Source organism: Rhinopithecus bieti, unplaced genomic scaffold (genome assembly GCF_001698545.2).
Source record: "Rhinopithecus bieti isolate Rb0 unplaced genomic scaffold, ASM169854v2 scaffold_9978, whole genome shotgun sequence".
Lineage (NCBI taxonomy): Eukaryota > Metazoa > Chordata > Mammalia > Primates > Cercopithecidae > Rhinopithecus > Rhinopithecus bieti.
In genome coordinates, this window is record NW_016806220.1 from 310,436 (window position 1) to 336,044 (window position 25,609).

Below are 25,609 nucleotides of genomic sequence, written 5' to 3' on the forward strand. Positions count from 1 at the left end.
ACTCCGTCTCAAAAAAAAAAAAAAAAAAGAAGAAGAAAGATAATTATCTCAGCAAAATCCACTCCAGAAACCTAGGGGTAATCCTGACTTCTCCCTTTCTTGGATCCCAAAGTCAATCAATAACCAAGTCCTGTCAATTTTACTTCCTAAATCTCTCTAATCCATATATCTTGTTCCTCTCCCGACCATTCTCAGAAATAGAGTCAAAGGCCGGGCGTGGTGGCTCACAGCTGTAATCCCAGCACTTTGGGAGGCCAGGACAGGCAGATCACTTGAGGTCAGGAGTTCAAGACCAGCCTGGGCAACATGGAGAAACCCCATCTTTACTAAAAATACAAAACAAAACAAAACAAAACAAAACAAAACAAATTAGCCGGGCACGTGGTGCGTGCCTGTAACCCCAGCTACTTGAGAGGCTGAGGCAGGAGAACTGCTTGAACCCGGGAGGCGGAGGTTGCAGTGAGCCAAGATTGCACCACTACCCTCCAGCCTGGGTGACAAAGCAAGGCTCTGTCTGAAAAGAAAAGAAAAAGAAATAGATTCAAAATGATCCTTTGGGGTCACAAACCTGATCATGCCATCTCACAGCCCTCCCCATTAAAACACTTCAATGGGCTGGGCGCGGTGGCTCAGGCCTGTAATCCCAGCACTTTGGGAGGCCGAGACGGGCGGATCACGAGGTCAGGAGATCAAGACCATCCTGGCTAACACGGTGAAACCCCGTTTCTATTAAAAATACAAAAAACTAGCCGGGAGTGGCCGCGGGTGCCTGTAGTCGCAGCTACTCCAGAGGCTGAGGCAGAAGAATGGCGTGAATCTGGGAGGTGGAGCTTGCAGTGAGCCGAGATCAAGCCACTGCACTCCAGCCTGGGTGACAGAGAGACTCTGTCTCAAAAAACAAACAAAGAAACAAACAAAAAACACTTCAATGGCCGGGAGCGGTGGCTCAAGCCGGTAATTCCGGCACTTTGGGAGGCCAAGGTAGGCTAATCAACTGAGGTGAGGAGTTCAAGACTAGCCTGGCCAACATGGTGAAACCTCGTCTCTACTAAAAATACAAAAATTAGCTGGGCGTGGTGGTGGGCACCTGTAGTCCTAGCCACTCGGGAGGCTGATGCAGAAGAATCACTTGAACCTGGGGAGGCGGAGGTTGCAGTGAGCAGAGACTGTGCCACTGTACTCCAGCCTGGGCAACAGAGCCAGACTCCCTCTCAAAACAAAAAAACAAAAGAAACCCAAACATCAGTGGCTTCCCAATCCTTTTATTATAAGGACCTGAATCCTTATGATGGCCTATAAGGTCTTCTATGATGTGCAGCCTAATAACCTCTCTTGTCATTTATTCACCTTTGTATTCTCAGCACCTTGCACAGTACTTGGCAAATAGGAGTTCAATAAACATCTGTCAAGCTGAAATGAACTAGAAGAGTGACTTCTTAAATAGCACTGAAGCTCTTAGAGCCTCAATTTCATTACCTGTAAAAGAGCAGTAAATAGTTCAATTATCTGTACATTCTTTTCTTATTCTAAAGTACTACAACTTTTACATGTTCTAGGGTAGAACTACCAAAACAAATTGAAAAATGTTTAATACATCAGGTTTTGATTTTCTCATTCCCTAAATCTTACTTCCTCTAAAAGCTAGCAGATCCATCTTTTTTCCCCCTAGGGAGGGGAGAGTTGTTCACAACTATCTTGCCTATCTTTCATAATTGTATCACCTGCGAGAATGCTCCCTCTGCTGGGCCTGACCTGTGAAGGATCTAGATCATAGCCCCATCACAGAATCTCCCAGGGCTCCCCAAATCTCTTTCCTCAAGAAAAATGGCCTCTGTGCTTTAGTGTATCTCTTTCCTCAGCCTTTATATCCCAGACTTAGTATGAGATTCCAATATGTCCAACAAATATTCCTGATCTCTAAAAATTATTTCAGCTTTGCATACCTGGGGACAATTCCTGCGTCTCAAACTTTCCAAAGACGGCCCATCTCTAAAGCTAGTTCATATTAACCTGAAGCCCAGAGATGGCTGCTGGTACCATCCTTCTCTCAGGCAGTGTCGGAATCATTTTAGGTGTCTCTTCTCCCATTCTCTATGTTCTGTCAGTCATCCTACATCTATTCATTTTCCTCCATCTTTGTTGTTACCCTCCTGATAAGCTTCAATTTTAGAACAAACTCCTGACTGGTTTTACTGCATTGAGACCCTCCACTCCTCATCCACTACTATCAGGCAAACTTTCAAAAACACTGGCTTTATTCTTGTCCCATACAAATACTTTTATTTGTAATTCTTCCATAAGGCAAAGGCCAAGCTCTCCAATTTGGCACCTAAAGCATTCCATTTTCTGGCCTCCCTTTATCTAGATCTTCCACTATTTCTCAGTATAAACCTACTCTTGCTAACTTACTGTCTTCCAAATACAAGCCATTCATTATCATCTCTGTTGGGGACAACAGTGACTTCCCTGTTGCTAAATCCAGCATTTGTTTCTCAGTCCTCATGTTTTTAGGTCTGGGCAGCACTGACTCAGCTGGTCTCTCTCTCCTCTTTGAAGCACTTTACTTGGCTCCCAGGCCACTACACTCCCCTGGTTTTCTTCCTACCTCACCTCACTGTTTGCATTTCATCTTATCTTCTGACTTTTAAATATTTAGTCTCCCCAAGGTTCAGTCTCTGGGCCTCTTTCTCTGTCTTTTAAATTTACATTCACTTCCTTGGTATGTTGTCCAGTTTCAGGACTTTATATGTTTTACTCAACTGAACTCCAGAGTCCTATATTAAATTGCCTAACTTAGCCTCACCACTTCAATGTCTTAAAGAATCTTAAATTTAACAGGTCTAAAACCAAGTTCCTACCCTCCACCCCCAAGCCCATCTCCCAAAAAAACATGCTCCATCCACTATTTTGCTTGTCAGGTGAGGCCAATTCCATACTTAGCTGAGGTCAAAAACCTGGAGAGCCTTAACTCCTCTCTCTCACATCACACCTATCTATAAAACTTGATCATTTTTCACCACTTTCACTGGTCATCATCACCTTTCACTTTCTTTACATGGGTTTCAGAAGACGATAACCCCATAACTAGCCACCTGACTTCTTGCTTCTACTGCATCCCTTACAGTCTATTCCTAATAAAGCAGTGAAAGTAGTACTGAAAAAAAATGAAAGCCCAATGTCATAACCCTGCTCCAAACCCTCCAGTGGTTCCTTATCTCCCACAGAACAAAAGCCAGCCTCTCCCAGATGGCCCACAGGATCTGGCTCCCCATTCTTTTCTGATCACCACCTACACTGCATGTCCTACCATTTTCCTCTTTTTCACTCAGCTCCAGCCAGTGGCCTCCAGGAGGACAAGAATGCCTTATCTCATCACCCACTACACACACACACACACACACACACACACACACGCACACCCCAGAATATTTTCATTTTTGATACCTCTTCCTGGAAATGTTTATCTAGAGGTCTGCATAGCTTGTGCCCTCACCTCCTTTAAATCTTTTCTCAAGTGATGCCTTCTCCAAGAGGCCTTCCTTGACCACTTATTTATTTACTTACTTTATTTATTTTATTTTTATTTGAGACAGAGTTTCGCTGTTGTTGCCCAGGCTGGTGTGTAATGGTGCGATCTCAGCTCACTGCAACCTCCGCCTCCCGGGTTCAAGCGATTCTCCTGCCTCAGCCTCCCGAGTAGCTGGGATTACAGTCATGTGCCACCATACCCGGCTAATTTTGTATTTTTAGTAGAGACGGGGTTTCTCCATGTTGGTCAGGCTGGTCTCGAACTCCGACCTCAGGTGATCCACCTGCCTCAGCCTCCCAAAGTGCTGGGATTACAGGTGTGAGCCAAAGCGCCCGGCCTTAGTTAATTTATTTTTTGAGACAGTGTCTTGCTCTGCTACCCAGGCTGCAGTGTAGTGGCATAATCACGGCTCACTGCAGCCTTGACTTCCTGGGCTCAAGCAATCTTCCCGCCTCAGCCTCTCAAGTAGCTAGAACCACAGGTACGCACCACCATGTTCAGCTAATTTTATTTTTAAAAAATTATCTGTAGAGACAGGGTCTCACTATGTTGCCCAGGCTGGTCTCGAATTCCTGGGCTCAAATAATCCTTCCACCTTGGCCTCCCAAAGTGCTGGGATTACAGGCATGAGCCATGGCTAGCGTCTACAACAGTACCTGGCACACAGTAAGATCTCAGTAAATAAATATTGGGTGAATGGATCTCTACACCTTTGTTCATGCTATCCTCTTCACTGGAAATGTCTATTTAAATTCTATGCATCTTTCAGAACATGGGGTTTAAATTAGGGAAGGTAAGCAGCACAGAGAAGGAAATGCAGCCCCAAGATGGATGAAAGTAAAGAGGCACAGCACATGTTTGTTTTAAAGTGGTTTGAGTGTCCAAGCCAGATAAAGTACTGAAAATCCTCAGTACTGAAAGACATTTCAGATGAGCCTCAGAGCCAAGTCAAAGAAAGTGTGAGCAGGTATAGAAAAGACTGGAGACTGGATAATATCCTGACTTTCAAAAGAAAAAAAAAAGGAGAAAAAGGATTCCTCAATTCCTCAATCTACACGTAAGTAATATTCTAGAATAAATTATTAAATAGAAGTTTGTGAGCATTTAGGAAAAAATAAGGTGATTCTTAGAGACCTAAAAGGATTTCAGTAAAAATAGGCTCAAACTACTATGATTTTCTTTTTTGACAGGGTTACTAAATTGGAAGGCTGGAGAATGACTGTGAACATAGCATTTCTGGATTTTTTATCAAAGACTAACAAAATCTCCCATGATTTCATTACAGATAAGAAATATATAGATAGATCAGGTGAAATGTGGGTTATGTCATTGAAGTGTTCTGTTTCTTCCCATTTGGTGGAAGGAACATATTTTACAGCTGATGATTAGAAGCTTGATGAAAATCTGCAGGAACATTTGCAAGAAGAGTTAGACTTTGGTTTAAAACATTTTCACAACAACTTTTAGCCATTTGGATGAAGCCAGAAGGCAAAGCTGCCATGTCTGTTCAGCAGAGGAGGCTGAGAGGGATAACAGATGGAAAGTCACATCAGGACTCAAGATAATCTCATGGGATCATCATGGCTTTTTTATGGCTTCTAAATTATGTATCAAAACAAATGTAATAGGGTAAACGTCACCTATACCTGGGTTGGAAAAGGCTGCTCTATCAGTAGGAAGCATAGGGAAGACCTGAACTGGTTTTAGGTGATGACAAGTTCAGTATAAGCAGTGGGAAGCTGCCGCAGTAGGAAGACAGTGTAATTCGAGCATGCTTCAGTCGGGGTTGAGGATTTCTACAGTGGCTGGCCGCATCAGACCCCATCTGAAGTAGTGTGCCCGCGGAAAGCTATCCGGACATCAAGAGGCCTTTCAGCAATACTGATCTAGGGAACCACTGAAGAAAGGGAGGATTTTTGACTTGCAAAGTAGATTACCGAGAGAGCGTGTAAAGATTTCCAAATAAATATCTGGCTGTCAATGGCAGTTTCTCAAAAAGATCAAAGTAGATGCTCCAGGAAAGGGAGACGCTAAGCACAGACAGTTCCCAGGGTGATGCGTTTCCCTGGAAGCCGGACTGGACCCCAGGGCTCCAATGCAGGTGGAGGGGTTGGGTGGGCCTCGCCAAAAGAGATTCTGGGAAACTCCAGGACTTCCAGGAGTCCCGAGGGCTCGAGCGCTCACACACGCGCCCGGGGACGGCCCAGGCAGAGAGGGGGCGCCGTGTCTCCTGGCGCCCTTCGGCCACCGTGCGCCGCCGTCCCTGGGTCCCCAGACCCTGGGCTCCCAGCCCGCGCGGGACACACCCAGGCGCCGCCTCCCAGGGGCTGCCGCGTCCTTGCTGAACTCGGAACTCGCTGGCCGGCGGCGCCAGCGTTGGAATCGCCCCAGGGCCTGGGAGTGGCCTCGCGAGGCTGGCGCGCGCCCGGGGCCAAGGAATCCGCCTACCCACCCAGGCGTTGACCACGAGAGAGCGGGACCCTCACTGGTCCCCATTTCAGGTACTCCCTTGGGGCACCTTTCGTGGTCCCACAACATTTCCCAACTCTCCAGCTTTGCACCGGCCTCCATATTTTCCCGCACGTCTCGACCCCCGGGTCCTCTGTGCCCCGGACCTGCTCAGATGTCTCCCAAGGCTATTCATCAGGGAGCACCCCAATCCCGGCCCGCTCCGCCCGGTGCCCGCGGCCCCTCACCTGTAGAAGGCCGCGTTGACCCTCTTTTCGCTGGGGAAGCCCAGCATCCCGCAGACCACGTGGCTGTTGTGGGCGCTCCAGCCTTTGTCGCACACTTGTGACCAGCCGTCAGGAAGCCTGACTTCCACTAGCCCCTCCGTCACGGGCAGGGGTCGTCTGCCCCACCCAACGGCGGGTCGAATTCGCACCTCCTCCACTTGCAGGTGATGCTCTACCTGGGGGCGGGGCCACAAGCAGGGAAAGAATCCCAGTGGCACCTTTCCTGTGCCCTGCCACTCTTAAGGAACCCTGCTTGGTGCGCCTGCTGTAAACCCAGTGGCCAGATGGGCCCGAAGCGGCACTGAGAGAGCGGCCACAATGGCCGCAGTCCGCGGTGTGGACTCTCTTGCAGTCAGCAGCGCAGGGGATATGCTTGCTCCCAGAGAGGATTCAGGGCACTAGGAAGGAGCACCTCCCTGTGCCTGGAGCAGGAGGGCGCACTTCAGAGAGGAAATGGCTTTGAAGGATGAAAAAGTCAGAAGGAAGATGTCTCAGGAAAGCAGGAACCTTTGAGGAGAAGGAGAGCACCAGGTGTCCCGGGGTGACTAGGGATGAAGCTGGAGAGGCTCATGCCAGGTGTAGCCCCTTGAATGCGAATGCTAAAAATCCTGTTGGATTTTACAGCATCTGGGAGCTCTATCATTTGCTTTTCCAAGCCTCCCACCAATCCAAATGATCCCCCAGTGGTAACTACTTTCTAATGTCTCCCGTAACCACCCCACAGTCCTCTTGGCTATCCTGGGTGGTATATGTGTGTATGTCTAGGAACTGCAGACCTCAATGACATTGGAGTCTGAGAAGCCAGGGAGGCGCTGGTCCTTGCAGATGACCCCAGCATCCTCATCGTGCGTACAGTCACTGTTCCCCCAGCCCCGGGAGGCACACTCAGTCACACTCTGCTCGGTCCCACTGCAGCTCAGGTTGTCCAGCCAGATGCGGCCTGTGGAAGGGGAGATGAAGGGACAGAGAAGCTTGGGGAGGGAGGATGGGGGAGTAATGGGGATGCTGGAAAGAGTGAGTGCTGATGCCTCCCACTTGGCCATGATGATCCCATCTTTCTGGTATGATAAGGGGTGGAGAAGGGACAGGGGACCCTGGCAGGGAATAGGAAGGGGGCATAAGATTGAGGGAAATTTGGTGTGATCTGGGGATATTCAAGAACCTGATAGGGTGAATAAAAAACCAAGAATCAACCCTGATGTTCTGATTAGTCTCTACCCATTCAATGATAGCTACAATTAATCAGGTACCTACTGTGTGCCAGGTGTTCTGCCACGGTGTGCACATATGTGATCGTTCTTACAGCTGCCAGAACACCGTTTTATATAAAGAAACTGGAGTTTAGAGAAGCTAAGTAACTTGCTTAAGACCACACAGCCAATACATGAGGGCTTAGGAGTTTGACCTATCTGTGAGGCTTGGACATCCAAGATCCTTTCATCACATCCTTGCATTCTCTTGTGTGCCTGCCCTGTCTGTGCTGTCCTTGTTCTTCTCTCTGTCTGAAACCTGATTTTTTTTTTTTTTTTTTTTTGAGACAGAGTCTCGCTCTGTCGCAGGGGCTGGAGTGCAGTGGCCGGATCTCAGTTCACTGCAAGCTCCACCTTCCGGGTTTACGCCGTTCTCCTGCCTCAGCCTCGCTAGTAGCTGGGACTACACGTGCCCACCACCTCGCCTGGCTAGTTTTTTGTATTTTTTAGTAGAGACGGGGTTTCACCGTGTCAGCCAGGATGGTCTCGATCTCCTGACCTCGTGATCCGCCCATCTCGGCCTCCCAAAGTGCTGGGATTACAGGCTTGAGCCACCAAAGTACTGGGATTACAGGCTTGAGCCACCGCGCCCGGCCCTGATTTTGTTTTTTAAACGAAGTCTTGTCCTGTCGCCTAGGCTGAAGTGCAGTGGCATGATCTCGGCTCACTGCAACCTCCGTCTCCCAGGTTCAAGCAATTCTCCTGCCTTAGCCTCCCAAGTAGCTGGGACTATAAGCGCATGTCACCATGCCTGGCTAATTTTTATATTTTTAGTACAGACAGGGTTTCACCATGTTGGCCAGGCTGGTCTCGAAGTCCTGACCTCAGGTGATCCACCTGCCTGAGCCTCCCAAAGTGCTGGGATTACAGGCGTGAGCCACCGCGCCTGGCCTGAACCCTGTGGAGTATCACTGACTTCCTCTCAGAATTAGGCACAGCCTCAAAGGTCATCTGTCCTAGCCAATATTCAAGGTCATCAAAGTCCTTGTGACTCTTCATGACTTTCCCCCACCACATCTGATTCAGTCCTTTGGTGCCAACTAGAAAAATCCCTCAGCCACACGACTGTCCTTCCCATATTTGAAAACAACCATTATGTCATTGCTATGCAAGGCTTTTACTTTCCATATCAATTCCCTGATTCTTCAGCAATTCCTCCTTGAAACTTGGCTTCTGAATCTTTCACATCTAGGCAGCTCTCCTGTTAAAGTATTTCCATTTTCTACTGTCCCTCTTTTTTTTTCTTTTTTTTTTTGAGACGAAGTCTTGCTCTGTTGCCCAGGCTGGAGTGCAGTGGCCAGATCTCAGCTCACTGCAAGCTCTGCCTCCCGGGTTTATGCCATTCTCCTGCCTCAGCCTCCCGAGTAGCTGGGACTACAGGCGCCCGCCAACTCGCCCGGCTAGATTTTGCATTTTTTAGTAGAGACGGGGTTTCACCGTGTTAGCCAGGATGGTCTCGATCTCCTGACCTCGTGATCCGCCCGTCTCGGCCTCCCAAAGTGCTGGGATTACAGGCTTGAGCCACCGCGCCCGGCCCTCTACTGTCCCTCTTAAAACACAGCATCTACAAATGACACTTAATTCCACAGGTGGTCTAGCCAGTGGGAACTGGGGGATCAGCTGCAGGTTGCACCTGCTTCTGTCCATCAATCCCATTGTGGGTTCATACCATGGGCACAGTCCTAGGCCTCACCTAGGGAACTGCTCTTAAGCCTCCACCCCCCACACTCATACTTGTCCTAGATTTTATACTTCTTCCTTAGACAGTACCACCTTGTTAATTTTAGCTCTGGCCTATAGCCTGATTTTGTTAACTGCAGTGTCTGTGACCTCTTATGACTTTGGAACATCCAGATATCATTTACCTGCTCTTAGCGTCCCATGAAACCAACTGTACTTTATTTGTACAGGGCTCACCTGTATCTGGGCTGTTTTGCGGGTGGCTTTGTAGGATCATACTTTTGGAGCAGAAAAGAACTTAGACATCATCTAGTCATTTTGCACACAGGGCATCCAAGGCTCAGAGAAAGCACCAACTAGCCTAAGGTCACACAGCTCTGAGAAGTAACTATGTTGCTTGGTTTATCACCCATGGGTTTACTCAATGCTGGCTGTTCTTGGTGTCATGCGTCCCAATGGCTGTGCCATCCTGGTGTTCCCTTTCCCTGCACTTCGGCCACACTTAGGTAATACCTAGGATATGCCTGGATCATTGCTCACCGGTTCCAGGGCCATATTTGGCACTGTGGGTCCAGCCTGTGGCCTCTGTGAAGCCCAGCTCTCGGCAGAGGACATGGGCAGCCTGCAGCGTGAAGTCATCATCGCAGATGGTGCCCCATTCACCAGCTCGCTGTATCTCCACGCGGCCCTCGTAGGGCTTCCTGGGGAAGCCAGCCAGCCGGAACCGCAGCCCCTGGCTCCCGACCCTCTTCTCAGGGTCCGTGGAAGGGGACGGAGACCCCAAGCACGAGCTGCACAGCAGGCACAGCAGGCACAGCAGCAGCCCCCAGGGGCTCCACTGCCAGACACTGACAGGTCGCATGGTAGGGAAGGCCTGGGTGCCCCAGAGACAAAGTACGTGTGAGAGAAACTGAGATTGAGTGGGTCCCAGAGTCAGAAAGAGAGGGAGAAGTTACGAAAGAAAAACGACACTGAGTAAGACAGAGACTGCGAGAGACAGCAGGAGAGAAAGAGCCCCAGGGACCAAGAGAGACAGGGAGAGAAGCACATTAAATAAGGGCAGAGGCACAGGTCATAGAGGCACAGCCTGAGAGACCCAGAGATAAGAGACAGCTATGAGAGATCAAGAGTCAGAGAAGGGTCAAGAAAAACAGAGACTGAGCAAGAGACACGCAAAGAGGAAGACCAGACAGACAGGATGTGAGAGGAAGGGAGACTGTGGGAACGAGAGAAAAACAGAAAGACACAGAGGAGAGAGACAACAGATAGAAGGTGATAGGAAAAGAACCAAGCACTCAGTATAGGGGAACGAAGCCGTGGGTGAGGAGGAGAGAGATTGACAAGAGCCAAGGGGCGGACGTGGGAGGGATCCAGATGACCCCATTTACCCGGAGGGAGGACAGACAGCTGTACTGATTGTGCAGAGAGGCACGTAAGGGGCCCTAGGCATCCCTGGGATCACAGATCCCCTGAATGGGAGCCCAGAGTCCTAACCCAGCAGATTCCCAGGCAGGGAAGGCTGGCACCAAAGCTCACCTGGAGAGCCTGCTGCATGCCCTCCCCAGTACACAGGCTCTCAGATGCCCTGCAGGGTCAAGAGGCCCAGGAGGGCCAGGCCTTAAGGCTGGGTGGGGGATGGGGTAGGGTTGTCCAAGCCTCCTGCCAACACCACCATCGCTGTCACCGGGCAACGGGAGGCCAGGCGCTATGGCTCCTCAGCCAAGGCCTTCTCTGCCTAGGGCTGAGAACAGTCCCTCTACAGCAAGCCCCCGTCAACATGCTTCCCCCAACCCAAACAATTAATCCAACAAGGCAGCTTTGTTCTGTGGACATTTTGGCTTGGGAACCCAAGGGTAGGGCCTCCCAGAGGAGCCCCCTCCCTTAGGGCGCGCCTGGTGGCCCTGTTCGGAACACCCGGAGCCCCCGCCTCCGGTATGTGCCTCCTCTCTGTACTCTGTCTCACATGCCCTTAGACAAGAATCAAATTCTCAGTTTGGTGGCTTCCCCTCGACTCCATCCCTCCCACACCACCCGTTTTCTCTGGTCCCTCCACATCCTCTCCATCCCCTACTCTCTCCCTCTGCGATTAGCGTGACTCCCCCTACCTTGGCCGAGCAGGACCCTAAGGGCTGGGAGAAGAGTGCTGATCCTGGAGATCAGTCCTAGGACTTCCAAAAAAAAAAAAGATCGGCCAGGGGAGACTGGACCCCCCTCTCTCCCCCTTCTCAGTTCTTCCCTCCCACATCCCCCTGAGCCCTCCCACATTCCGCCTTCTCCCTCCATTCCTCCCGGCCAGTTCCCTCCTCTCCTCCTCTGGGTCCTCCCTCCCCGTGGAGCTGGCCACTGCCGCGCCCCCTCCCCCTCCCCGGCCCTCCCGGCCTGCTCAATGAAGCTTTCTCTTCCCGCGGCATGGAGGCCAGGCCTCTGCGGTCAGGGAGCTGACATGCAAGCGGCCGCCGGGCGGCGGGGCGGCCCCGGTGGTGGCGGGAAGCGGTTCAACCCCAGCCCTCCCTCCGAGTCCCGGGTCAGCGGAGTGTAAACAGCCCGGCTCGGGCGGGGCTGGGGGCGGGCCCGCCCAGGGGAACTGAAGCTCTGGAGGCCCGTGTGGGTCTCTCCGGTGCCTCCGGGTGCTTTCGGGGTGAGGTCATGGCTTTCACTCTGATGTCACGTTGGACATATGACGTCACGCGCAGCCACCACGCCCAGAATCCTCGCGCCAAAACCGAGGACTTTCGGTGGAGCTACCGGCGCGCCCCTGCGACGGCTGGTAGGGGCCTGGGTAGCGCCAGGCTAATCCGGGAGCCTCCACCCTTCCTTCTCGCTCTTCTCCCTCAACCCACCGCGACCCCCCAGCGGCTGCCGGCGGGGGCGGGGAGGGGCGGAAACACCTCCAGGGAACCCGGCCCCGCCTCCCGCCCCGCCTCCCGCCGCAGGGCCAGGAAGCGCGGAAGGAACCGCCGGGGGCCATGGACGGCGCAGTGATGGAAGGGCCGCTGTTTTTGCAGAGTCAGCGCTTTGGGACCAAGGTAGTCTGGGGCACGGATGCCGAACCTTATCCGGGCTAGTAGTGGGTGAGAGAGCCCAGAAACAGGGAGAGGTGGGCAGCAGGCTGGAGCGCGGCGCGGGCAGTTGGAGAGCCTGTGACTGTCCCGCGAAGTTGCTTTGTACGCTCCCGGGAAGCGTCTCTAGTCTCGGGGTTCTGGTCCTGGGGAGACGGAGTGGCATCCTCCTTGGGAAACTTCGCCCCCCCGTTTGGAAGCCCCAGACCCCAAATCGACCTGCGCCGCTCCCTCCTTCCCCGTCGGGACCCGGGCCGCCCGCGCACGCCACTCACTCTCCAGCCCTCTCACTCTCTCCCTAGAGGTGGAGGAAGACCTGGGCGGTGCTCTACCCGGCCAGTCCTCACGGCGTAGCGCGGCTCGAGTTCTTTGACCATAAAGGGTCGAGCTCTGGGGGTGGCCGAGGGAGCTCGCGCCGCCTGGACTGCAAGGTGATCCGTCTGGCTGAGTGTGTGAGTGTGGCCCCTGTTACCGTGGAGACCCCGCCTGAGCCCGGCGCCACTGCCTTCCGCCTGGACACTGCTCAGCGTTCGCACTTGCTGGCGGCCGACGCGCCGTCCAGTGCAGCCTGGGTGCAGACGCTGTGCCGAAACGCCTTTCCGGTGAGGAGCTGCGGCGATGCGGGGTGGGGGCAGTTACAGAGGCAGAGAAATGGGGCTCAGACCGACACCCACTCCCCGTTGAGAAAATTACAGGTTTCTCGATGCTCTCTCTTTACTACAGAAAGGCAGCTGGACTCTGGCGCCTTCCGATAACCCACCTAAGCTTTCTGCCCTGGAGATGCTGGAGAACTCCTTGTACAGCCCCACCTGGGAAGGTAGACGCCTAAGCCCGGGCAGGGATGGAGTGAGGAGGAGGGCCTTTGGAAAGTGGGTGGATACCCAGGGGCCCATGGGGAAGTAGGAAGGCCCTGAGATCTGGCTTCCAAGTGAGTGCTTGGACATTACGCTCATGAGACTTCTGGGTCCCCACTGCTGTCCCCGCCCCTCTCCCAGCAGCTGTCTAATCGTATATGCCTTCCAGGATCCCAATTCTGGGTAACGGTGCAGAGGACTGAGGCCGCCGAGCGCTGTGGCCTGCATGGCTCCTACATGCTGAGGGTGGAGACTGAGAGGCTGACTCTCCTGACCATGGGGGCCCAGAGTCAGATACTGGAGCCACTCCTGTCCTGGCCCTACACTCTGTTGCGTCGCTATGGCCGGGACAAGGTGCAGGGGCTGTCCGGGAGGGCTTCCTGGGTTGGGCAGCTGTGGGAGGAGTGGGGCAGGACAGAAGGTGGGAAGCTCTGACCTTTGGATCCCCCTTTCTTGCCTACCCAGTGACCCCAGGTGGTCTCTTCTTTGTAGATACCCTAACTAGTGCAGGCCTGTGACTCACTTCCTCTGATGGCTCCTGGTAATGTGTTTCCCTCTCTACCCTCCTCAGGTCATGTTCTCTTTCGAGGCCGGCCGCCGCTGCCCCTCAGGCCCTGGAACCTTCACCTTCCAGACGGCACAGGGAAATGACATCTTCCAGGCAGTTGAGACTGCCATCCACCGGCAGAAGGCCCAGGGAAAGGCCGGACAGGGGCACGATGTTCTCAGAGCTGACTCCCATGAAGGGGAGGTGGCAGAGGGGAAGTTGCCTTCCCCACCTGGCCCCCAAGAGTTCCTTGACAGCCCCCCAGCCCTGTACGCTGAGCCCTTAGACTCCTTGCGAATTGCTCCATGCCCTTCCCAGGACTCCCTATACTCAGACCCCTTGGACAGCACCCCTGCTCGGGCAGGAGAGGGAGTGCAACGGAAGAAACCTCTCTATTGGGACTTGTATGAACATGCGCAGCAGCAGTTGCTGAAGGCCAAGCTGACGGACCCCAAAGAGGACCCCATCTATGATGAACCTGAAGGCTTGGCCCCAGTCCCTCCCCAGGGCCTTTATGATCTGCCTCGGGAGCCCAAGGATGCATGGTGGTGCCAAGCCCGGGTGAAGGAGGAGGGCTATGAGCTCCCCTACAACCCTGCCACTGATGACTATGCTGTGCCACCCCCTCGGAGCACAAAGCCCGTCCCTGCTCCCAAGCCTGAACCTGGTACTGCAACTGGCAGTGGCAGCAAAAGCTACAACTCAGCCCTGTACAGCCAGGTCCATAAAAGTGGGGCCTCAGGGAGCTGGGACTGTGAGCTCTCTAGAGTAGGGACTGACAAGACTGGGGTTAAGTCAGAGGGCTCTACCTGAGAAGGAGGGCAAGGCTGAGGTGGCTAAGGAGGACCATGGGGAGGTGGCACTAGGGATCTAAGAAAATGGTTAGAACCAGCAGAAGCCAGAAGGTGGGAGGGGCCGTGCTGTGTGAGACCAGGGGACCAGAGGGATAGGGGAGTCAAAGGAAGGACAATCCCAGGAAGTCCTAAAAAGTGGGGCAGATGGCAAGGCTGAGGGATGGGCTCTGTATCCTCCTAAAGCCGTCCCTTCTCCACTTCCCCAAAGGAAGGGACAGCTGCGGGACCAGGTCTGTGGAAAGTGGTGCATGGTCAGAGTGGGTGCAGTTTGAGGGGCCCATGTGGAGGCCTCAGGGAGATGTTGGACTGTGCCTGGATTTTTACTCCTGCATTGTTCTTTGCCAGAGACCTATTTAAAAATTTTAAAATTCTCATTAAAGTCAGCTTGGGTTTAAGAAGTTTATGTGTGTGTGAACAGAAAAAGGGGACACAGTGGTTGGGTTGGGTGTGGTGGGGATCAAGAGGAGAACAAGGAATGTGTTGAGAGTCACGGAGAGGAAAGGCATCCAGGAAGGGAACAGGAGTGTGGTGGTTTGGTGCCTGGGGAGTCAAGTCAGGCTGCCCTGGGCTAGACATGAGCTCTGTGGCCCTGGGTGAGTTGTATAACATCTGCAACCCTCAGTTTCCCCTGTGCTCCTCTGTAAAATGGGAAAGCTATAATGGGCCCTACCTCACAGGGCTTTTTGTGTGAAATTAGACACATTATAAGTATTTAGTGTAATCTGAAGCACAGAGTGGTTTTTTTTTTTTAAAAAGTATTTTTTATGTAGAGATGGGGGGGGGGGTCTCACTGTGTTGCTCAGGTTGGTCTCGAACTCCTGGCCTCAAGTGATCATCCCACTTCAGTCTCTCAAAGTGTTGGGATAACAGGTGTGAGCCACTGCTCCCAGCCCAGAGTAAACATTTTATAAATGGTAGCTATTATTCTGTGGATGGAGGGAGCAACAGGAAGGTTGGTACGTGTGGGGAGAGAGTAACAGGAAAGGAGTAGGTCTTTTTTACGCCATCCTCTCCCCTGTTCTGGGCTGTATGGCAGCCATCCCAACCCGCAACACACACACTTTGCATGTAGGCACCAAGCACTTGTCTTTTTGGAGGCTCACGCCTGGTGGTGTAGCGGGAAGGGCACAGGCTCTGAAATGAGGCTTGGATTTCAATCCTACTTGTTTTTTATGAGCTTTGAAAACCTCATCCTTGTTCCTGAGGTCCTGTTTACCAAAGGTGATATGACCTCATCCACCTGCTTACACAGAGCTACAAGAAGAAATTCTGGGTTAGGAATGCTCCTAACAATGGTGGAAGCTTACTGGGTGTTTAATCTTCACCTGTGTAAACAGTATCAAATGATTCAAAAGAAAATGAGAGTCCTTGCTGGAGAAGGGACAGGCTCAGGTGTCGCTTCCCGACTTGAGGAGTGGGACAGCACTGAAACAGAGGAGGGGAAGGCCGCTGTTTCCCAGTCAGCCCTCACTCACAGAGGCTCAGGTGGATAGAAAGCAGGTCTGACCACACACAGATAGCCATTATGTGAACCTGAGCATGGATGTGGTTAAGCTGGGCAGCTGGGCTCTGGTGCTGGTGACTTAGGGCCCTGAGGGATCCTCCTCCCACTCTGAAGGCAGAAAGAAGGCATCTGAGGAAGATTTGCTGACTGCTGGCATCTTGGAGGCTCTGCCTGGGACAGGAGTTATAGGCAGGGGGGCCACAGTGGCTCGAGCTCGGTTGGTCTCCAACTGCCCAGTCTGCAAAGAGAGCAACCAGAGCCTTCTCTGAAGATCAGAGTTTCTGAGCACCTATCCCATTCTCTGTTGGGCTTCCTGTCCTAACTCTTTCGTAAGTCCCATCCCCGGAGTGACAGCCTCAAGGCCCAGGACAGTGATCTGGAGTCCCTTGAGCCCAGCCTCCACAGTGCCTGTTCCTTGCCCAGTGTCCTACCTCTGGCAGCTTGCCCAGCAGCTAACTTGTGGTAGCCCCTGCTCCTACCTCTAGTTTGAAAATGTCCTCCTGTAAATTTTAGCAAGACAAAAGATTTTTTTTTTTTTTTTTTTTTTTTTTTTTGAGACGGAGTCTGCTCTGTCGCCCGGCTGGAGTGCAGTGGCGGATCTCAGCTCACTGCAAGCTCCGCCCTACCGGGTTTACGCCGATTCTCCTGCCTCAGCCTCCAGAGTAGCTGGGAACTACAGGCGCCGCACCTCGGCCGGCTAGTTTTTTTTTTTTTTTTTTTGTATTTTAGTAGAGAGGGGTCTTTCCACCATGTTAGCCAGGAGGTCTCGATCTCCTGACCTGATCCGGCCCTCCAGCTTCCAAATCTGGGATCGGCTTGAGCCACCCGCCCGGCTTTTTTTTTTTTTTTTTTTTAAGACGAACTTGCTCTGTTACCACAAGCTGAAGTGCAGTGGCACATCTTGGGCTCACGTGCAGCCACAACCTCCTGGGCTCAAGCAATCTCCCGACCTTAGCCTCCCAGGTAGCTGGGACTACAGTGAGCACCACCACTCCCGGCTAATTTTTTGTATTTTTGTAGAGGCGAGGTTTTGCCATGTTGCCCAGGCTGGTCTCAAAGTCCTGAGCTCAAGCGATCCACCTGCCTCGGCCTTCCAAAGTGCTGGAGTTATAGGCATGAGCCACCATGCCTGGCCCAAAATGAGAATTTTTCCAAAGGCTGTGTTACTAAGAAACTGAGAAAAAGTTAATAAGGGCAGAAGGAAGCCCAAATATTATGTAGAACATGGGTCTCATAAAAATATTTCTCCATCCTCAATCATTCGTCCCTCTTCAACCCCAGCTGTCTTCAATCCCAGTCATGGGAGTCCTCTTGAGTTACTAACCTTGGTCAGCCTCCTTTCCTCATCTAAAAATGAGCAAACACTTACCTTGCAGGGATGCTGTGAGGATTAAATGAGAAAAATATATGAGCAAGCACTTATCATAAAACCGGGCAAATGACTGGTGCTCTATAAATATTAATTTCCCATCCCTTGGGCATTTCTTTTTCCACCTTTCCGTCAGCCTTTTCTTTCAGGAGGACTGTGGTTGTAGTTCCTGTGTAGCCAGTTTGCTTAATGGGACAATAGTCTGTTAAATGACTAATGAGTTATCATAAACACTACAATTAAAACACCTAAACATTATCATATGTAAATGCCCTAGCAAACAGGCCTCCCTACCCAGTAAGGGTTCTAATTTTCCCTTCCACCAGGGGTGGGATCCAGGAGGAGGGCTACTCCCTTGGATGGGGGTGGTGGTGGGATGGGGGAGGAGGGCTTTCTAGGACTCTGGGCGTGAAGGGGAGGGAGTGGAAATAAGGAAGAGGAGGGAAGGAGGGGAGTGGTACCTTTCTCGGGGCTCGGCTCTCCCAGTGTGGGTGGAGCCGCCCCTGAGGCTTGGCATAGATGTTGCTCAGGTGTGAGTACAGGTGGCTCTGAACCTGCAACGGGTTGTAGGTGGGCTCCAGCTCCAGGCTATCCAGCATGCGCTGAGGAAAAGAGAGGAGGGGCCTTACCCAGGGAACTTGAGGTCACAGAACACAAGATGTCAGGCAGTGATCCAGGAGTGTGAGGGGCTGGAGGAAGTGTGAAACCCCAGGGCTGCCATGAAGGCTGTGAAATAGATGCTGTCCCACTGGGTGTTCTGGCCTGAGGTCCAGTGCTTGTGATGTAAGGGCCAGGCATGGGTAGGAGAAGTAGGAAAAACCCTAAGTGGTTAGGAACACTGAACACTCTGGCCCCAGGACGCATGTCCAGGGGTTCTGAGGGGGCCGGCGCACATGAATGCTACAAGGGATCCACTGTGAGCACGGAGGGAGAGTGTGTCAGCGGGCTACGCAGCAGGGCGGGGTGCTCACAGCCTGCAAGGCGAGTACATGGAGTTCTCAGCCTGGAGGTGAGCTGAGCTGAATGGAAAGGGAGGAGGGGATACAGGAGTACAACATTCCTGTGCAGTCAGGTTTTCCGGCCACAACATCCTGTGCCAGGAACCACTGGCCCCAAAGTGAGACGCTGAGCGGGCCATGACCATTTGTGCCCACCTCTCTCTGTGTCTCTGTGGCCGCCAAGCCAAGAGTACAATCCCAGGCCTTGTCCTTGCTGCGTTTAAGCCAGTGAGCCAGCAGCAATGTGGTTCCAGTTCTCCCTACCCAGAGCCATCCCTCCCACCCTTAGCCTGGGGAGACTAGCAGAGCAAATGTAGAGAATCCAGATCCCAGGAGGAGGAGGAGGAAAAAATGGCCTTCGCATCTGCATCCATCTCATCTCATTTTGAAGCCCTTCCTATTTTGGACACCTACATTGGCTGCCTTTTCCTCCTTTTCTCAACAAACATAAATGAGCGCAACACAGGTATACACATATGCACACATGCAATGCAGAAAGTTAGACCCCTAAGAACACACCAGCACACAGATATGCACAGGCACATCTACACCCACTGCCACCAATTTGGAGACCCAAGCACAGACACACTCAAAAAATAAACACACAAAGACACGAAAACCCATACAAAGAACGATTTTTTGGGTCTCCTTTTACACCCTTCTCCCTTCTTTTTTCTTCTGCCTTCCACTGTGTCTTCTCCTTTCCTTTCCCTCCCAATGTTCTGCTCTCCCTTGTCTAACATCACAATCTCCTCTCTGGGGAGGAGGTGGGGGCAGGAGAACCAGTCTGTGCAAAGACAAAACTGACAAAACAAGTATCCAGTGCATCCCCAGGAGCTGGAGCTGCCGGTGCTATGGCTTCCTCCCCTGCCTCCCTGTGCCCTGGCCTGCCATCAGGCTTCTACTCTGTGATGCTCCCTTTTCTCCTTCACAGCCACCCATTCCTCAGATTTCAGGTCCGTGTGCATGTCGTGTGTCCTCTAGGATGACTCTAATTCCCAGTCATCACTGATGCCAATATCCCTTTTCTCTCCCAGTTTTTTCTTCTCAAGTCCCATTTCCCTCAACCCAGCCTCCATTCTATTTCACTCCTTACCCTGCTGCCATCATCTAAGTGTTTACTTCCTTCTTCTGGCATCATTGCCTATTCTTGCTTTCTCTTCTTACTGTCTTACCACATTCCTTCCTCAGCTCCCCATCCATTCCCTCCTGGGCTCACTCCTCTCCCTCCTCCTTTTCTCAAACTCCATTCACTTCTAGATCTGTCCCATGAGATCTGGGCTCCACTTGCCTCCATATTCTTAAGACTGTCATCACGTGGGTCCTCAGGTAGCAGGGGGAAGGTGCTGGGAAGCATCAGTTCCCGTGTGGCCACCGCCTTCACCAGCAGTGTGAGGGAGCGTGATGGCATGATCACATAGAAGGTGCTGGCAGGAATTCTCTGGCTGTGTCCTGGGCCCAGTGGTTCCCCCTTGGCTAACAGCAGCCATTCTCTTTTCTGAAACAAGGACATACAGAAATACTGGTTCATCTTTAGTCTATGGCATGATTTGAGGATCAGTCCCAATTGAAGTTTCCCTGACTTCCAGGGGTGCTGAGGGGGCAGAGCCATTTAACTTTGGCCCTGGTAGGAAGGGACTTCCTGCTTGAATCATCAGTATCACAAGGTACTACTCTTCCTCCCTGGTCTGTGATATGCCAGAGAGAGTACATAAAAGGCTCAACAATGGAGAGAAAAGTTAAGAAATACCCTGTAACTTGAAGTAGATGTTCATCCCAGAGGGGCCTACCATATTCAACAGTACATGTGGACTTTTAAGAATTATAATTCTTAAAAACAGAGTCTTGAAGCCCATGGTACGTGACTATACTCCTAGCTACTCAGGAGGGTGAGGTGGGAGGATCCCTTGAGCCTAGCAGATCAAGGCTGCAGTGAGCCATGATTGTACCACTGCACTCCAGCCTGGGTGACAGAGTGAGACCCTGTCTGTCTCAAAAGGAAAAAGAAAAAAGCAGTGTCTTGAAACCAAGACTTGTATGAAGTATTGTCTGTTGTAGAAATTCAGTTCTTCTTTGGAGGGTAATAAAGTCTGGTTTGCTAACAACTGGGATTAGAACGGGCTGACTGGGGAATATCCCTGGAATGTCCAGAGAGTGTACAAGGTAGTAAGGCCAGATGTGGTAGCTCACATCTGTAATCCCAGCATTTTGGGAGGCCAAGGCAAGAAGACTGCTTGAGCCCAGGAGTTCAAGACCAGTCTGTGCAACATACCAAGACTCTACAAAAAATTAAATAAATAAAGATAGATAGATGATTGATAGATAGACAGACAGATAGAGAGAAGGCAGTGAAAGCAGCCTGCAAAGTGGGAGGAGAAAGAGAGAGCAGGGCCGGGAGCGGTGGCACACACATGTAATCCAGCACTTTGGGAGGCCAAGGCGGGTGGATCACCTGAGGTCAGGAGTTCTTGATCAGCCTGACTAACATGGTGAAACTCCGTCTCTACTAAATACAAAAAAATTAGCTGGGCCTGGTGGCACATGCCTGTAATCCGAGCTACTTGGGAGGCTGAGATAGGAGAATCGCTTGTACCTGGGAGGCAGAGGTTGCAGTGAGCCAAGATTGTACCATTGCACTTTAGCCTGGGCAATAAGAGCGAAACTCTGTCTCAAAAAATAAAAAAAAACATAAAGAAAGAAAGAGCAGAGGGAGAGGTGGGTGGGTGCAGGGCCCTTGAGATCATCTTAGCTGATCACAGGACAAGAAGAGTCAGGACGCTGGGGGCAGTGCCGCTGTGGATGATGGGTATTATGGAACAGAGGGTGGCACCTTGCCATGTGCCATGGAGATGGCAGAGGTTAGGGCATGAGTAAGAATTAGAGACAACCAGACTTCTGAGAAGATTTCGTAGGTGTATCCTTTTAAATGAGCCATGAAAATGAGGCAATTTTTTGTGGTAGCTTTTCAACAAAAACCACAAAACTTCAGGAAATATGGAGTTAGAACTATTATAATCATCTCAAACTGTGTCCTCTTACTGGGGGTGATCGTCAGTTACATCTGGTACAAACCATAACAACCTCTTTGCTACATAAGATGGAAGAAAACACATGAGTTTTGGCTACTCTTATATGAAAAGTTGAGACAAATAAAAAAACAGGAAAGGCAAAAAGGGGGAAACGATTTTCAGAGAAAGGAATATCAGTGTCTTGGGGAAGACAAATAGAAAGAGACACAGTGAGACAGAAAATACTTGCTGTAGCATTAGAGTTAGACCCCAGCGGGGAGGTGCTGGGGTGGTCGTAGGGGAGGCTCTGCACTTTAAAGCAGTGTCATCATTCTGTGCAGTGTGGAGCTCTGAGGAGGTCTGGTAGGCATAGCAAGTGGTAGGAAACCTCCAAGAAAAACAGGTATGTACCATTCCTGTGGTTGCTGACCTCTTTATGGGGTAGGACTTGACTGATAATTCGGGAGGCATGATGCATCCTCAGAAGGTTTTGGGGGTGGGGCAGATGATTTGGGCATGGGAAAATTAGTCATAATCATAATTACAAACTTTAATGGACTGCTTATCAGGCACCAGGTACTGTGCCAAGAGCTTTATGCATGCCTTCAGAAGTTCATGCTTGCTTAGCGTTTTGCTTCTATCTAGAGATGTGCTGTCTTCCTGAAGAACAAATTCAAATGTGCAGGAAAGTCAGCTTGATGCTTAGAATCCATCACACTGGAAATAAATGGTACAGAAATCATGGTGTGTGTGTATGTCGGTGGGCCGAGGGGAACTGCCACTGCTCTGAGGACATGGCCTGTTTAAGCCTGGAAGGGATAGTAACCAGGAAGTTTCAGGGGACTCCATTTCAGTTAGCTTAAGTAACTTCTGATGGGGCTCAGGGGCTCAGGATTTGGATTATTAGTATTGTTTTAAATCTTCTATTTTTACATTGATTCCTGCATTTGCTTGTGAATTTTTTGTCTATTAAGAATTTATTGGCCGGTCACGGTGCCTCACGCCTGTAATCCCAGCACTTTGGAAGGATGAGGTGGGCGGATCACCTGAGGTCTGGAGTTCGAGACCAGTCTGACCAACATGGAGAAACCCCATCTCTACTAAAAATACAAAATTAGCCGGGCATGGTGGCGCACGCCTGTAATCCCAGCTACTCCAGAGGCTGAGGCAGGAGAATGGCTTGAACCTGGGAGGCGGAGATGGCTGTTGGCTGAGATGGTGCCATTGCACTCCAGCCTGGGCAACAAGAGCAAAACTCCATCTAAAAAAAAAAAAAAAAAAAAAGAATTTATTGACTGCCTATTATGTTCCAAGCACTAGGTGTGGGTACACAGGACCATGCCAGAACAATGACATCATGAGAAAAGAAAACTATAGATCAGTAGCTCTTATTAATAGAGATACAAAAATCCTAACTACATATTAGCAAATCAAATTTAGCAACATATAAAATGAATTATATACTACAACAAAGTGGGATTTATCCCTAAGGCTGGTTTAATACCCTCAAATCAACCGATGTAATATACTATATCAACAGAATAAAGAACAAAAACTATATGATCATCTCAATAGATGGAGAAAAAACATTTGGCGGCCAGGCATGGTGGCTCACACCTGTAATCCCAGCATTTTGAGAGGCCAAGGTGGGTGGATCATGAGGTCAGGAGTTCAAGACCAGCCTGGCCAATATGGTGAAACCCCATCTCTACTAAAAAAATACAAAAATTAGCCGGGCGTGGTGGCACGTGCCTGTGGTCCCAGCTACTCAGGAAGCTGAGTCAGGAGAATCGCTTGAACCCAGGAGGTGGAGGTTACAGTGAGCCTAGATCATACCACTACACTCCAGCCTGGGCAACAGAGTGAGATGCCATCTCAACACACACACACACACACAAACACCACACACACACACATACACACATAATTTGGCAAAATCCAACACCCTTACATAATAAAAATGCTCAGTAAACTAGGAGTAGAATGCAACTTCCTCAACCTGATAAAAACCTCTATAAAAAAATCCACAGCTAACCTCATACGTAGTGGTGAAAGAGTGGATTCTCTGCCTCTATCATCAGAAACAAGGCAGAGATATCTGCTCTTGCTACTTCTATTCAGTATTGTCCTGGGAGGTGTGTTGAAGACCAGAAGGCCGTTCCCACATTTTCTGTACTGTGTTAAGCTCCTTGGATTTTGGGTATGATCCTAGGGGGAGAGGCACCCATAAAGATATTGAGTGTGTCAACATCCTGGCCCTTGGGAACCAATGTTTTCTAAATTTGATTTAGAAAAAATATAGTAATGTGACATTTCTCATATCAGAGAGCTATGGTGCAAAAGGTCTAGATAGATGTGGCAACAAGTACATGGGTGTGGAAAGGCAAGAAAGATGAATGGAGACAGGCTGTGGTGGAGGCAAGAAAGGCTTCGTAGTGAAATTATTTAAGCAGCATCTAGAAAAAAATGAGTAGATACTTGTCAGGTGGACAGAGGCAAGAGGAAGGGAACAGCATGAAAAAAGGCATGGAGGTGTGAAACAGATCAGCATATTTGGAGAACATTTAGTCATTTATTAGTGTGGCTGGGGTGGAGGATGCGAGGGGCGTAGGTGAAAGATGAAGCAAGAGAAACAGACAAAGCTGGGTCACAGGAAGCCCACTGACTCATGCTAGGCTGCTGTTCTAGCACCTGTCCATCCCCTGACCCGCCCAGATGCTACACTCTAACTTCATTCTGTTCTCGAATGGCTCCTGACCTGCCATCACCCCACTCTCAGCTTGGATTCTTGGTCTTGAGTCTTTGCCTATTTAACCAAGGACTTTCCGTTTCCCCACCCAGTTATAGCCCAACTGGCTCATTGCCTGTGTACTTAGACTCCTGCTGAACACATCATGGCTTGAATCCTGTAACTTCTGTGGCCAATTAGGGCAGACATGGACTGTAAAGCTCTGGAATGTGTCTCCAGAGACTCTGACATTTTAAGTAGGAAACTGAAAGACCTAGGTGGTATTTTCATTTCTTTTTCTAGCTCACACAGATATGACTGTAATTGAAATGAGGATGTGGAAAGTGAGTCACTAGCTACATAACTGGGACTATACAGCAAGATTTGGTAATAGAAATGATATTTTCCTGGCAATGGATAGATTGATCTCATAAAGACTTGGAAAAAATTAATTTTATTTATATATTTATTTCCTACCACATTCCACAAAACAGCTACGCCAGTTTAGAAAAATGGAACAGCATAAAAAGATAAAATAAATAATTATGGGGACTGGGCAAAAAAAAAAATAAAATAGGACAATAATACAGCCAGGATTAGATAAGCTCACAGAAATACAAGACACCCACTTTTGCTAGAAGGGAGCCCCATAGCTTTTCCTGATATAAAATGTGGGTGAAGCTGTCTGTGGCTTATTGAGTAGTGAATATATTTCAGAGCACTCCTGCAATCAATATGCTGATAAATTTCACGTAGCTGTAGAGTGGTGTAGAGTTTGGGGCCTGAAGCCAGCCTTTCAATCCTGACTCTACCATTTACTCTCTGGGCCTCAGTTTCCTCATCTGTAAAACAGGGATAATAATTCTTACTTCATAGAATGGTTATGGGGATAAAATAAGTTAGTAGCTGTGAAGTGTTTAGAACTGTGTCAGGTACATGGTAAGCACCATGAAGTGTTAACTTTTCAAAATTAAAAATACATTTAATTATGAATGTTTATTTAACTTGGTTACATTAAAAATACTTGAATAATTCTTAGATATAGATCTATAAAAGCTCCAAAGAATGCTGCCAAAACACATAGCTCTCTTGTGGTCTGTATTAATCTAAAAGTGACATTTATGGGAGTGGTGGACAATACATATTTTTCAGAAAAGACTGGGAAAAGTCTTGCCTATCTGATGAAGTGATCATTTTCTGAGGAAAAGCAAGGAAATACCTGAATACAGCAAAATAATCTATGAGGAAGACAGAAAAAATTTTCAAGTGAAAAATCAGGGAATGAAATAACAAGGCTGTGACTGACGAAGGCTGAGTATGTGTAAAATGTAATTTGAAAAGTTACACAACATTTATAGTCGATGAGGACTGGTGGGTTGGCAGTAATCATTATGACTTAATTATGGCAATGTGAACTCTGTTCAGAAGAACTGCTCAAAAAAAAAAAAAAAAAAAAAAAAAAAGCACAAGTGAAGAGGCAGTGGTTGAATAAAC

General features: G+C 50.0%; 3 protein-coding genes across 7 annotated transcripts in view; 1 reads left to right on the plus strand and 2 right to left on the minus strand.

Moving 5' to 3' along the window:
• Window positions 1-11,379, minus strand: part of LOXL3 (lysyl oxidase like 3) — a 21,947-nt gene extending 10,568 nt beyond the window's left edge. Inside the window, exons 1-4 of one of the 3 annotated variants that reach the window (XM_017875259.1) lie at window positions 11,300-11,379; window positions 9,735-10,068; window positions 7,041-7,204; window positions 6,226-6,440 (exon numbers count right to left, since the gene is read on the minus strand). In XM_017875259.1, the coding sequence (XP_017730748.1) occupies window positions 6,226-6,440; window positions 7,041-7,204; window positions 9,735-10,056 (701 nt within the window). In that variant the 5' untranslated portion in view covers window positions 10,057-10,068; window positions 11,300-11,379. The other 2 variants (XM_017875260.1, XM_017875261.1) reach the window with 2 other exon arrangements.
• A 160-nt stretch (window positions 11,380-11,539) lies between these two features.
• Window positions 11,540-14,906, plus strand: DOK1 (docking protein 1). 3 transcript variants are annotated; one of them, XM_017875262.1, is made up of 6 exons: window positions 11,540-11,961; window positions 12,128-12,220; window positions 12,556-12,855; window positions 12,977-13,070; window positions 13,277-13,461; window positions 13,679-14,906. In XM_017875262.1, the coding sequence occupies exons 1-6, from the start codon at window positions 11,872-11,874 to the stop codon at window positions 14,465-14,467; spliced, it is 1,551 nt and encodes a 516-aa protein (XP_017730751.1). In that variant the 5' UTR covers window positions 11,540-11,871; the 3' UTR covers window positions 14,468-14,906. The 3 variants fall into 3 exon arrangements, with proteins under 3 accessions (XP_017730751.1, XP_017730753.1, XP_017730752.1); XM_017875264.1 differs by lacking the exon at window positions 13,277-13,461 and having other exon boundaries at window positions 11,544-11,961; XM_017875263.1 differs by lacking the exons at window positions 11,540-11,961; window positions 13,277-13,461 and having other exon boundaries at window positions 12,139-12,220.
• Window positions 14,907-15,259: 353 nt separating this feature from the next.
• Window positions 15,260-25,609, minus strand: part of M1AP (meiosis 1 associated protein) — a 91,648-nt gene continuing 81,298 nt past the window's right edge. Inside the window, exons 7-10 of the mRNA XM_017875280.1 lie at window positions 19,671-19,877; window positions 17,843-17,983; window positions 17,382-17,393; window positions 15,260-16,250 (exon numbers count right to left, since the gene is read on the minus strand). Of these exons, the coding sequence (XP_017730769.1) occupies window positions 16,092-16,250; window positions 17,382-17,393; window positions 17,843-17,983; window positions 19,671-19,877 (519 nt within the window). The 3' untranslated portion in view covers window positions 15,260-16,091. The remainder of the gene's footprint in view (window positions 16,251-17,381; window positions 17,394-17,842; window positions 17,984-19,670; window positions 19,878-25,609) is intronic.